Source organism: Sinocyclocheilus rhinocerous, unplaced genomic scaffold (genome assembly GCF_001515625.1).
Source record: "Sinocyclocheilus rhinocerous isolate Xijiao unplaced genomic scaffold, SAMN03320098_v1.1 scaffold749, whole genome shotgun sequence".
In the NCBI taxonomy this organism is placed as follows: domain Eukaryota; kingdom Metazoa; phylum Chordata; class Actinopteri; order Cypriniformes; family Cyprinidae; genus Sinocyclocheilus; species Sinocyclocheilus rhinocerous.
Window position 1 is genome coordinate 1,346,319 of NW_015653466.1, and position 13,744 is coordinate 1,360,062.

Consider the following 13,744-nt stretch of genomic DNA (forward strand, 5'->3'; position numbering starts at 1 on the left):
TAAAAAATAAATAAATAAATATATATATATATATATATATATATATATAGTTGATCAATATCCTAGATAGCACATGTACGTCTGCAAGATGTCTGTTAAAGATCGCTTCATCTGGAAAGCATCTGCTGAGTACAAACATCTGACATCTTTCAGACATCAGTTTTACATACAATCTAAATCAGAAACATCTTAAAGACATCTTCTAAACGTCTATTTGACATCTGATAGGAAACGGACGTATTGCAGATGAGCAAACACGCTAAAAAATGTCTTGCAGATGTAAATGCAGACTTCGAGTAGACATCTCCGTGATGTACGTGTGCTAAGTGCTATCGATTTAGCTCCTGGCGAACAAAAAAAATGTGAAGCAATGGCTAAGTAAATCAATTAATGAATCTACATATACAATAAATATGTTTTGACATTAATATAATGTATAATGTCTATTTTGCACTATTTGGCATGTATTCTCTTTGAGTTTTATTACTGCAGTTACACTGAATATTTTGTGTAAGACTGCTCACACTGGAGTTAATTAATTATTTCCTGATTTATCAGAGAAAAAGAGCCACAAACATTTGTTTCATATTTAGGCCTAACGTTATGTCCGTAGGGTAGGATAAACAGTTCTGTCTACAAACAAACAAACAAGCAAACAAAAAAAAAAGCATCCGTTCTGGACCAGATCTGTAAAGGAGGTTAATCCTCTTTATGAAATCTAGACACACTTTTTCCAACTCAAATACTGAGTTTCAGACAGTTTTTTTTTTTATAAATGAAGGGATTTGGATTACCGTGATCCGTATGCACGTGTGCGTGTTTTTCATTGCTCTTGAACATGTTGTGTTTTGCATTATGAATCTGGAAAGTTCATGAAAAAATTCCTGTACATAAGTGTTTGTAAGGATGAACTGTATTAGTTGTAAACTTGTAAATATGTAAACACACAAGCCCACAAGCATTTTCATTCCCATTAAGCAAATAAATAATGTGCTAACTCAATGTATATGTCTCTGTGGGGTTTGGACCCGTGAGAAACTGTGTTGTTGGGTCAAGAAAAGCTCAACCCTCTGGGTCAAACAGAACACTGTGAGCTCCTGGGACAGTGTGGGAGAACAGCCCAAATCAAAACAGGATCTCTAAACAGAGACAAGACTTTCCACTGACCTCCGGCCTGTACCTGACCCTACCAGTATCAGCGCAAAAGAGTCTCGAGAGATGCACGCCGTGGTCAAATGGTTGCTTTATGAAGTACGAAGCATAGTTAATGTTTTTGTGACACAGGTGTTCCTAGACCTTGTCAGTGGGGTCCAATGTTGTTTTAACTTTCACTATATAGTCAAAAAACACTAAGACATATTTTCAAAATATCTTTTGTGTTATGCGGGAGAAAGTAAGTCATATAGGATTGGAACGAAATGAAGGTGAGTAAATGATGACAGATGGTTTTGTGCTCATTCAGGCCTCCAGTTTCTTCTGTTACAGAGGATGTGTTTGTAAAGGTTTGAAATGAAGCCAAACAGATCAAATGCCTCTGCAAATCCCACCGACACAATCACAAGTTTTTTATATAACACTAAATCAACATGCTTGAGAGCAAACAGAAGTCAAGAGGTTGAGACATGAGGGATAAACTTCACTAATTCACACCAAACGGTCAAAGCTAAGCCAAAAAATACGGATTTAGATTTTACTGTCTGTAGGCCTATTATATACCGAGCTGTTGTGTTTTTACGTTATTTTATATCACCTGTTCAGAATGTTTAGAAAAATTACTATTTATGACTGACACCTACCCAAATAAAGAAATAAAGAAATGATCTTAACTCATAAGTCATGAAAGTTTTATTTGGATTAGGAATAAACATTAAAGAACGAGTGGCAGCCAAGCTAGCAAGAAGGCAGTATATAGGAAGAACACAGGGGTTTTCCGACCTAATATTTATGAAATTTCCCTTTTTAAAAAAATATTTCACCAGTGTTCATTTATGAGGATTTTTATTTTCTGTGACTGGAGAAGAATTTTTTTACTGATTTAATATTCGAATACAGTGGCAAAACAACAACAACAACAAAAAACACCCCTAGTGATTGAATCGCAATTTAAATTTAAAATCATGAAATTGTTATTGACTGATCTTGAGGTGTAACATGATACAACACATGCAGTGATGATATACATGATATTATCGCTATTATATTTCCTTTGTGAATTACTTTGCAAGTTACGTAAAAATGCAATGAATTTTGAACACTAAGGAGCAGACAGCATAATCATGTTCTAGAAATTTCTATTTAAACTGTGCATACATTTATAGATATGATATCAAACTGAACACACTCTCACTTCTGCTTTTCTACTTCAGAATCAGAATTAGCCTGTATTATAAATATGCATAAATAATCTGCTGATTATTTTTTTAAGTAAATGAATGCTTGAAATGTTTTTCTATTAAGCAAATATTATCAGCTCAGTTTGAAACTCTTTTTGATTTCTTTTCCTTTTTTATATCTTAATATTAATTTTTAAGATTTCCTCCGCTCCATCTCAGACTTTCTCAGACTTTTGTTTTCGCTTGTAAAGTTTCATCCAATAAATCACTTATTGATTTAAAATAAACTGTGAACTGAGAATACTTTTACCGGTCTGATAACCTGTACTCATTAAAACTCATCTTGGCCCTGTTTAAAGTAAAGAAAAAGTAGATCCCAGTGGATAAAACTTACCTTTTCTGTTGACAGAAGATGCTGATATCAGTGATGGGCCAGTTCAGCAGGCATTGTCATGTCTTTAGCTTTATATTTTATGAAGAACACATTTTTCCACAGAGCAACTAAACCAAGATTACAGACAAACTGACAAGATCTGTTAAGCTTCGGCGTGTATCGAAAGACATGTGCTGCTAAAGTGTCAAGGCTGTGTCAGTCACGTCACAGTTTGACTTCCCACCTTAACAAAGGCACATCACTTGCAAAGGCATCACTCACACACACACACACACACACACACCACTGTGGTGCAGAGCAAACTGATGATAGAGCTTCCTGTCGTTGAGGTGTTTGAGCTGATATTTAACATTTTTCAGCAGGTGCACACTGCTATGAGCAGCTGGTGACATTGGAGTGAAGAATTCTGGGTCAGGACTCCACTTGTCACCTGCTTTTGTGGCGCCATGATGTCAAAGAGCGGAAACTTTAACGGCACTCATGGGTTTCTGGCTTGTGCTTGTACTAAAAGGAGCCACAAAACTTTACATTTGAATGTTCATGCTTAAAAGTGTTACACACATTGCTATTATATACTTGGATATGGCGCTCATGTCTCTTGTCATTTTCTGTCTCTTAAACCATTTCGGTCTTTCTCTCTCTGCTTCTCATTCTCTCTGAGCAGACCGCACACTTTTGTTGTGGCATCAGTCTGCAAATAGTGCATGCTCTTGCAGGAAGTCACAGCCCAAACATTCAAAGGAAATGAGGTACATTCTTAAGTTTTCTGCTGCAGGAACACTCATCTTAATTTAGACACTTACGGCTAAATTTGCTCTGTCATTTGTGTTTATTTTGATTTCGTCCAACGCAACTGAAACTTCTGACCAGGCTTTTCATGTGGTGAGTCCAGAGATCACAGCAGAAATGGGTGTTTCATTGTGGTTTCAGAGGTGGGGTTATATGGAGAAAATGTCACTCATTTATAATTCTATTACTCAATCAGATCCCCTCGCAAGATGGACCACATCAGGGTGATTTTTGCAAATTGCTGGATTTCTTGTTGTTTTTAGATGTCTGAGTAAACGCTTGAAACAATGGCTTGTGTTTTTTCCATTCTTTGGTGGTATTGTGGTTAAGAAGAGGGGGGGGTTTGAAGGAGAGGGGGTGTTGAGTAGGGTAGATCATCTTACAGTTTTTCTCAGTCGCTTTGGTGCATTTCTCAAATCATCCTTAATATTTGCAAAAAAACTATGTGCATTTCTCAAAACAATTCGTACAAACAGCATCACACAATGGATTACCTGCAAAAGCCTGTAACTTACTCAAAATCTTTAGTTCATCTCTCAAAAGTAAGTATTTATGTCAATTACAGTTTTTCTCAGTCGCTTTGGTGCATTTCTCAGACCAGAAATGAAATTCTCAAAACTACTTGTTCAACCTCCACCTCATCTAGTCAATTGTGCACATTATAAAAGCAGTTTCTCATTCTTTTGAACAAGTTGCAATTGCTTTGGTACATTCATGCAGTTGATTGTGTACATTTGTCTGCGGTTTCCTACATTATCGGTTGTTATTGTCATGTTGCTCAAAATCTATTATATAGTTCTCTGTGCAATAGTCTTGAACATATCAGTGCCATCAAAATGAAAAGCACTTGTGCCATTGTTCACAAACAAAAGAGTCAAAATGCTTAGTCATGTTGTCAATATAACAGTGTTAGTATTACCTGATGTAAACTATGGCAACATTTTGGATGACAGTTACTGTGTTGAACAGTATGTCATATATCCATTTCAAAAGTACAAATGTACACATTACTGTATGTGGGATATTGATTGAAAGAGACTGGATAGAATCCCCAGTTACACTTTACTAGTGGTCTGACCAAAAAAACAAACAAAAACAACAACACACATTACAATGTCATTGTGATATAGAAAAGGAAAAAGAAATATGGGCACAAAGATGAAAATAAAAAAATTAGAAAGTTCATTGTCAGAATTTGTAACTCTTGTGTTGTCCTCTGTCTATAATGACTAGATGATGTGGAAGATGTACAAGTAGTTTTGAGAATTTCATTTCTGACTTGAGAAATGCACCAAAGCAAAAAAAACTGTAACAGACAGTTATATATTCACAGTTACATCTCTTGTAAGAGCAAATGTTCATTTGATGCTTTGAGATTGTGAATCCTTGCCAAAAATTTCAAACTGGGGTCTTGGGTGCTAGGAGAGCTGTGAAAAATGTAACAGATTAAATATATTTAATGTGTTTTAACAGAAGAATTAAACAACAAAAATGCATATAGTTTTGTGACAGGTGTTAATCTGTCCTTCCTTGCAACATACATGTTAAAAAAATAATAAAAAATATTTGTTGTCCTTTTCTAAGGAGAATTTCTTTACCATTGTTGGCTTTAGCTTGTGCACTAGTCGTACAGTCTTATTTTCTGTAAAGCTGCATGAGTTGGAAAAATATTAATCAATGTATTAATTTTTATAATGGGTTGAAAAACAAAATATATGTTCATTATATTTGTATATTTATAAATATATTTAGCTTATTTTAAATATATTTAAAATAAGCTAATATTTTTCAGATAATATTTCAATAATTCTTCAACTGTATTGGCTATATGTTTTAGAAAAGGGGCTCCTAACAAGGGGATCTTCATACATGTGAGTCCTTGGCCTTAAAACTTTTGAAAACCGTTTATATAGCAGGATCATTTAGCTTTATGTCAACCAACTTATTTCCAGGAAATAGGGTAGATGTTTTTTCATCCCATTTTTGAGATGCAAATAGACTATTTATATAACAGGCAAATCTAACATTTTGAATTCACATCAAATAATTTGATGAAGAATTTAGGTTTCAGTGAAAACACTGTATGAACAAAACACCTTTTTCCTTTATCACATTTGCACTCAAGTTCAAAGTAGGTTATCATGATGGTTTCATTTAAGCTCTACAAAGCAGAGTGACACTTTCATGGCACAGTGTTTGTTTTCTTTTCTAGGCCTCGAGGGAATTTGTATCTGGAACACAACTAAACACCTTTTGTGTCTTCTCAGGTGAACTAAATAGTTCATGTTTCTGTTTGAAGGAGAAATCTAAAGTAGCCCTCATGTGAAGTGTTCAATGAAGGTACTTGCCATAATGCCACTGGGTTTATGAGATATAAACTTCAAAAGCTTGTAATATTAGTGTTGAGAACAGCTTTAGGAAAGATGGCTTTCCCTGTCAGGTCTCTCACTCTTTCTCTCTCCCTCCATATATTTATCTAGCATGAGATCATTTCTTGGCATGCATCACATGACTCCTTTTGTCAGTCAGTGCCGTCACTGCAGTTACAATCTATAAAGCAGTTGGTCCATTGTTTGACACATTTACTGATAAATGCAGCCTATTCTGATAAATATAATCTCATTTCATTTGTGTGATAACTGCATAAAAACCCTTTGGGTTTATTCATGTGAGGATGTGCGAGACGGAAGAATCTGAGCAAAGCGAGATAAGAGCTACTCAAAACAGTTTGCATAATTACACAAATACATACATCAACACAATACTGTGAAGAAATTTTGATCAACAAGAAAATAATGGTTTTAAATACATGTATTTACAAATATAACATTCATAAACTCATTATAGTGAATGAGTACCAATGAATGAGCAATATTTTTCTCCTTTTTTCTAAATTACAATATCAATCACAATTTATCTTCAAAATAACTTTAAGGCATTTTATTAATTTAAGGCAAATTTAAGGTATTTTTTTTAGCCCTGTGTGAAAAAAAGTCAGTCATTGTGCTCGATTTCAGTAAACAGGTTGATTGAAAGCAAAAGCATGGTTTATACCCTTATAGTGCACTAAACATTTGTACATCAAACATTTTATTAATTAAAAAATATTATATACACTACCGTTCAAATGTTTAGGGTCTGTAAGACTGTTTGTGATGTTTTTGAAAGAAGTCTCTAATGCTCACTAAATCTGCATGTATCTGATCCAAATTACAGCTGTATAAAACTGTAATATTGAGCATACATGTTAAAAAAATAATAAAAAATATTTGTTGTCCTTTTCTAAGGAGAATTTCTTTACCATTGTTGGCTTTAGCTTGTGCACTAGTCGTACAGTCTTATTTTCTGTAAAGCTGCATGAGTTGGAAAAATATTAATCAATGTATTAATTTTTATAATGGGTTGAAAAACAAAATATATGTTCATTATATTTGTATATTTATAAATATATTTAGCTTATTTTAAATATATTTAAAATAAGCTAATATTTTTCAGATAATATTTCAATAATTCTTCAACTGTATTGGCTATATGTTTTAGAAAAGGGGCTCCTAACAAGGGGATCTTCATACATGTGAGTCCTTGGCCTTAAAACTTTTGAAAACCGTTTATATAGCAGGATCATTTAGCTTTATGTCAACCAACTTATTTCCAGGAAATAGGGTAGATGTTTTTTCATCCCATTTTTGAGATGCAAATAGACTATTTATATAACAGGCAAATCTAACATTTTGAATTCACATCAAATAATTTGATGAAGAATTTAGGTTTCAGTGAAAACACTGTATGAACAAAACACCTTTTTCCTTTATCACATTTGCACTCAAGTTCAAAGTAGGTTATCATGATGGTTTCATTTAAGCTCTACAAAGCAGAGTGACACTTTCATGGCACAGTGTTTGTTTTCTTTTCTAGGCCTCGAGGGAATTTGTATCTGGAACACAACTAAACACCTTTTGTGTCTTCTCAGGTGAACTAAATAGTTCATGTTTCTGTTTGAAGGAGAAATCTAAAGTAGCCCTCATGTGAAGTGTTCAATGAAGGTACTTGCCATAATGCCACTGGGTTTATGAGATATAAACTTCAAAAGCTTGTAATATTAGTGTTGAGAACAGCTTTAGGAAAGATGGCTTTCCCTGTCAGGTCTCTCACTCTTTCTCTCTCCCTCCATATATTTATCTAGCATGAGATCATTTCTTGGCATGCATCACATGACTCCTTTTGTCAGTCAGTGCCGTCACTGCAGTTACAATCTATAAAGCAGTTGGTCCATTGTTTGACACATTTACCGATAAATGCAGCCTATTCTGATAAATATAATCTCATTTCATTTGTGTGATAACTGCATAAAAACCCTTTGGGTTTATTCATGTGAGGATGTGCGAGACGGAAGAATCTGAGCAAAGCGAGATAAGAGCTACTCAAAACAGTTTGCATAATTACACAAATACATACATCAACACAATACTGTGAAGAAATTTTGATCAACAAGAAAATAATGGTTTTAAATACATGTATTTACAAATATAACATTCATAAACTCATTATAGTGAATGAGTACCAATGAATGAGCAATATTTTTCTCCTTTTTTCTAAATTACAATATCAATCACAATTTATCTTCAAAATAACTTTAAGGCATTTTATTAATTTAAGGCAAATTTAAGGTATTTTTTTTAGCCCTGTGTGAAAAAAAGTCAGTCATTGTGCTCGATTTCAGTAAACAGGTTGATTGAAAGCAAAAGCATGGTTTATACCCTTATAGTGCACTAAACATTTGTACATCAAACATTTTATTAATTAAAAAATATTATATACACTACCGTTCAAATGTTTAGGGTCTGTAAGACTGTTTGTGATGTTTTTGAAAGAAGTCTCTAATGCTCACTAAATCTGCATGTATCTGATCCAAATTACAGCTGTATAAAACTGTAATATTGAGAAATATTACTACAATTCAAAAGACCTGTCTTCTATTTTATTATATTTCAAAATGTAATTTATTCCTGTGATGACAAAACTGAATTTTCAGCCATTACTCCAGTCTTCAATGTCTCATGATCCTTCATTTTTTTGTAAATGGAAAATGCAAAAATCTTTTCTTTCACTTTTGATCAATTCAATGCATTCTTGCTGAACAGAAGTATTCATTTCATAAATATAAAATAAATAAAAAATTAAACATATTAAAAAATATTAAACAATTGTTAACACACATTCATTCCCAAGTTGAAATTTGTCAAAATATAAAGGTCCTCTGTGATATGTTTTCATTTTATCATGGAGCTTTAGACATGAGCACTTACAGTATCCATGCACAAATGCAGTGTTACATTTCCAGTGCTTCTAAACTTAAATGGGTTCAGTGGACGTACAAAGGACACTATAAAAAACTGACTGTGTAAATCAACATTTCCCAAGCACAAGATTCTCAAAAACGTACCCTCAAATTATTTAAGACCAACCACCTACAGTGGGCTGAACAGAGGGCTGAGATTAGCTTTTCAGTTGTTGCAGCTCTGAGCTGAAGAGTGGGGGTTATTTTTAGGTTTTAAGAGACAAGGTGAGAAAATGCCTGAACACAAACTCATACTTCCTGTAAGGCTGCTGCTCGGGATCAGAGCCAAGCTGACGAGAGAGTGTTCCCTCCCCTGAGCAGTCAGGAACACTCATGAGAGTGTGCCAATTTCATGCCTTTTGACACAGAAGCAGGTTCCTCTTGATTTTCAGATCAGTTCAGCTATTTTCAAATGTAAATATAAACTTTTTTCCAACTCTGGCGACTTTCTCAGACCTGTGTTGAGTCCGCCTTCACAAGTGGTATAGACTAGTGCTGGCTACTGCATTTCCAGATATGACCACCTGTGGTCAAGTCAAACAAAGTTCAATAAGGCTTAGTGATTTGAAGAATACTGAAAGTGATTTTTGGTTTTTATTTTTTTGCTATGGTCCAATTTTAACACTGAAATGAAACAAAACTTTGGTTTCCATGCAGTGTCAGCAAAAGTAACAGAAATTTTCTTGAGGGGCGTCTCTCATCGCCGTGCCTCTCAACAGAGTGAGAATCGTCTGGAGTTGAGGTTCATTCTGGTGAGACCAAGATGTTTGAGAGGGGTGGACAGAGTGAAGGCAGCTTTCATGGGGATGTCACACAGCAGGTCTGAGTCCTCCTCGCACTCCTCCAGCTCATACGTGGCATCATCCAGCATCTCTTTGTGACGGTGACACACCTGCTCCACCTTCAACCTGTGGATCTCCACGCGTAAGCGAATCAACTGCCGTGCGAGACGGTTATCCTGCATCTGCATCTCCCTCTGAGGACAAATGAGAAAGAGAGGAGAATGATTTTATAGCTCACACCAAGTCTTTGATAACCAGCAGTAATTATAAGATTAAATTATTCGGAAGAGCAGTCACACATGCAGGGCACTGAGCACACCTTTCTGTCAAACACCCACTCAAGTTTCTGCACCTGTGTGGCATTTAAGTGCGATATGCCAAGAGACTACAGTCATGCCACCTGCGTTGTATATATGCTGAAGTTGACATGCATCTCACTTTACAACAGTCTGGTTCTTTAGCCAAGTCAAATCAACTGTTTAACTGTTATATTACATATTTTTATAAAGTATATCTATATACAGTATATTATTTACATATATTTTATATAATTTAATTAATTCATACACTAAAGTTCAAAAGTTTGAGGTGGATAAGATTTTTTAATGTTCTTGAAAGAAGTCTCTTATGCTCATTTTTTAAAATGTAATTTATTCCTGTGATGACAAAGCTGATTTATATGAAATAGTATTTTTTTTGTAACATTATAAATATATTCACTGTTATTTTTGATTAAATTAATGTGTGCTTGTTGCTGAATAAAAGTATTAATAATAATAAAAAAAAACTACTGACCCTAAACATTTGAACAGTGGTGTATCTTATATATTTTTGTACTGAATGACCCAAAGACAGTAGAGAGGTAAAAATCCCAAAACCACTGATGGTGTTGCGTGCTGATAGATAGATTGATAGATAGATAGATATATAGACAGATAGATAGGTAGATAGATAGATACAATGACCATTTATAAAAATTAATCAAACGTTTAAATAAAAATAAAATATATAAAGCTTATAAATACAATACCAGTTCGTTTCTGAGCCATTCTAACGCGTCGTCTATAGTATCAAAGCCGCATATATTCTTATAAGGCATCCCATCTTTCCAGATGTCGGCTAGCTGAGTGTCCTTCTCCACAGATCCTGGGCTGCTGACATTTGAACTGTGTCTGGCATCAGTCCACGGGCGAGCCTGCAGTCGCTCCTTCCATTCTAGGTACGACGGTCTGCGCGTTTGAAGTTTGAGTTTCTCTGTCAGGGCTTTTACACTATCCAGATCCTCCATATCGCCCTCAGAACTGTCGTCTGCTCCCAGTTCTCTGAACTCCATCACTGAGCTGCTTTCATTCCAGATAGGCGAGACTGTGACTGCTCAGACATGTGCACTGTGCCTGATCATGTGCGCGAGTGATTAATCTCAAGAGGTGTGCTGGGCTAATGTTTATATAGACAGAAAAGTGACCGCCCATGTTCGGCAGCCTAATGACAAGAGTATCATCAGAGAACTTTAGACAATCTGAACTTGCATGTTGCGGCCAAACGCGACATTTCGTGTTCATGTGGTACTATTCAGGGTGGTAGCAGAGTCACTTGACACCCTTAAGCAGCACCTCACACGAGCTGAAAACCACACATACTAAATTGAGAAGTTTCAGGACAGACAGTTTTTATGTGACTATTTGTTTTCACAAAGGCAACTATAAGGAATAACAAAGTAAACGTTTAATTTATGTAGTTGTGGCCCAAAATTCGCTCACACTGCTTTTGTATCAGTGTTCCAATATCCAAAGTCTTTGTCAACTGTTTTACGACAGAACGTCTCCATCTCCTGCGGAATTGCAGTGAGAATCCTTTTAGCAAGGAATGAAAATCAAACATTAGAATCAGTATGATATTAATGATAGTATATTTATTCTGAAACGAACAGTAGTCATATTAGTGATTAGTGATTATTAGTGATTTTTTTTTTAACCGGGGACGGGGGACCACCAGTGGGCCGCAAAGGAGGTCCTCGAAAAAGTTCAGAGAAAAACAGTATTCAAAAATATAATTTGAATAATTACAAAGGTTTTGTAAAATAATTAGAAAAGTAATATTTAAAGGGATCATATGATGCTTTTTTAAAGATCATTATTTTGTGTATTTGGTGTAACAGAATATGTTGACATGCTTTAATGTTCAAAAAACACATTATTTTTCAAATACTGTACATTATTGTAGGTCCTCTATGCCCCGCCTCTCTCAAACGCTTCGTTTTCTACAAAGTCCCTCCTTCCAACAAGCGCAGTCTGCTCTGATTGGCCAGCTGACTCAGTGCATTGTGATTGGCCGAACACCGCAAGCACTCGTCGGAAATGTAACGCCCCTTTCCATAATCGCGAGCTTCATCTTTCAAAATAAATGTAAAGACAGTAAATGATGTCATTAGTTTTACCATCAGTTCAAGCACGCGCACACACACACACACACACCATGCGCAAAACTCATTGAACAGTCAATAGCAAATACTTAAACTAATAACAAAACAGTAGCTGATTCAGAAGCGCCAGATTGTCATAGCAAAGTCAGAATTACCTCCTCTCCTAGGTTCACGAAAGGTCGTCCATAAAATGCATTGCTGTTCTGTTGTAAGTAATCTTAAAGATTCCTAAATGCATCTACTTTCGGAAGGCCAAATAAAGTGCTTTTGCTTTCGCCTAGAAACACACAGCATCTCCCTGACATGGCTGCTTCAACACTAACTGCAGGTTACTGAAACCACGCCTTCTTTCTTTGCGTGAACATTTGGGCGGCATTATGCAAATATTCCCACATAGTGACCTAGATATGTGGGGGCGTGTTAGAACAAGCCGTTTTAGGGGGGCGTGGCAGAGTCTTAACTTTGATAAAGAATATCTCTTTGGTTTTGAGACTTTAGTCTTTGCAACTTCAGGGATCTTATCTATGCACAATCAGCTTGTAACACTCCAAAGAGAAAGGAAAACTTGAAATCGCATCATATGACCCCTTTAAAATATTATTAATATCATAATCAATAAAGTTTGATAATCAAAGACTATTTAATCCTATTGAAAGATAAAAAGCATAAAACTTAACAGAAAGTAGCCTAAAACTTTTCTAGATATTAGATTTTCCATAGTGGATAGATTTTTCAAATGGATCTGTCTGTAGGCCTATATTAGAAAGGAAGTCCCTGTATTTGAGGGTCTTTTTAAAATTAAAACTTTTTAAGGTTTACATTATGTAAAACGAATATTTATTATTTATTTTAAGTAAAACTGGTTAAACATGGCAAAAATAAAAAATAAATAAATAATAAGAAATAAAAAATAAAGAAAATAATAATAAAAAATCCTTTCCCACGTGTTGCCTGAATTACTGAATTTAGTAAAAATTTATTAAAATTTAGTTTGCTAAACCAGACTTCATTTTAAAATACTTAACTTATATTAACTTATATATAGCCTCTTATACAGGTCTTCTTTCATGTGCATATCTATCGCGATTGCACCGATAATATCCAACTTGTGTCAATTGGAACTGTTTTACGACAGAATGTCTCCATCTCCTGCTGATGTTGAGGAATTGCAGTGAAAATCTATTTAGCTAAGAACAATCTAAAACGAACGGTATAGGCCTATTAGTCGGTTTTCAAACTCATGGGGTCCAGTGACCCCCAAAAATCTCGAAATATATTTTTTTTTTTTTTTTATATATATATTTTCTATCCCATGTGTTACCTGAATAGGCTAAAGCAGACTCCTTCTGGCCTGTATTTTGTAATTCTACTACTCTGAAATGTCAGGAAAAGTGATAACGAAAGACTATGGAGAAAAACAAACACACACAACAATAAACAAACCAAAAAAATCACATATTCTTTTTTACAGAATAAATTGATGTTTATACACGAAAATGCTGCCTGTAGGCTTATATACTACATAGGAGGTCCCTCGCAAGGGATTTTTTATATATGAGGGTCTGTGGCATCGAAAGACTTAGGCCATTAAATGTAAAACGAATATCTATATATATTTCTTCTTCTTCTTCTTCATATATATATATATATATATATATATATATAAGAAGAAGAATATATATTCTT

At 34.8% G+C, this 13,744-nt stretch overlaps 2 protein-coding genes across 2 annotated transcripts in view; both read right to left on the reverse strand.

Moving 5' to 3' along the window:
* Positions 1–2,941, reverse strand: part of LOC107716006 (tyrosine-protein kinase Lck-like) — a 27,156-nt gene extending 24,215 nt beyond the window's left edge. Inside the window, exon 1 of the mRNA XM_016522307.1 lies at positions 2,728–2,941. The gene's annotated coding sequence lies outside the window, so the exon portion shown is untranslated. The remainder of the gene's footprint in view (positions 1–2,727) is intronic.
* Positions 2,942–9,015: 6,074 nt separating this feature from the next.
* Positions 9,016–11,204, reverse strand: LOC107715947 (protein FAM167A-like). The gene is made up of 2 exons (XM_016522209.1): positions 10,667–11,204; positions 9,016–9,830 (listed from the first exon to the last, which is right to left on the reverse strand). The coding sequence occupies exons 1-2, from the start codon at positions 10,967–10,969 to the stop codon at positions 9,567–9,569; spliced, it is 567 nt and encodes a 188-aa protein (XP_016377695.1). The 5' UTR covers positions 10,970–11,204; the 3' UTR covers positions 9,016–9,566.
* Between the last annotated feature and the right edge of the window lie 2,540 nt (positions 11,205–13,744).

What these genes read in the sequence shown, in the direction of transcription:
- LOC107715947 (XM_016522209.1), bottom strand. Translation starts at nt 10,969, where the DNA reads ATGGAGTTCAGAGAACTGGGAGCAGACGACAGTTCTGAGGGCGATATG. An exon ending in AATGGCTCAGAAACGAACTG is followed by an intron (nt 9,831 to 10,666) that starts GTATTGTATTTA and finishes ATTTGTCCTCAG; the next exon opens with AGGGAGATGCAGATGCAGGA.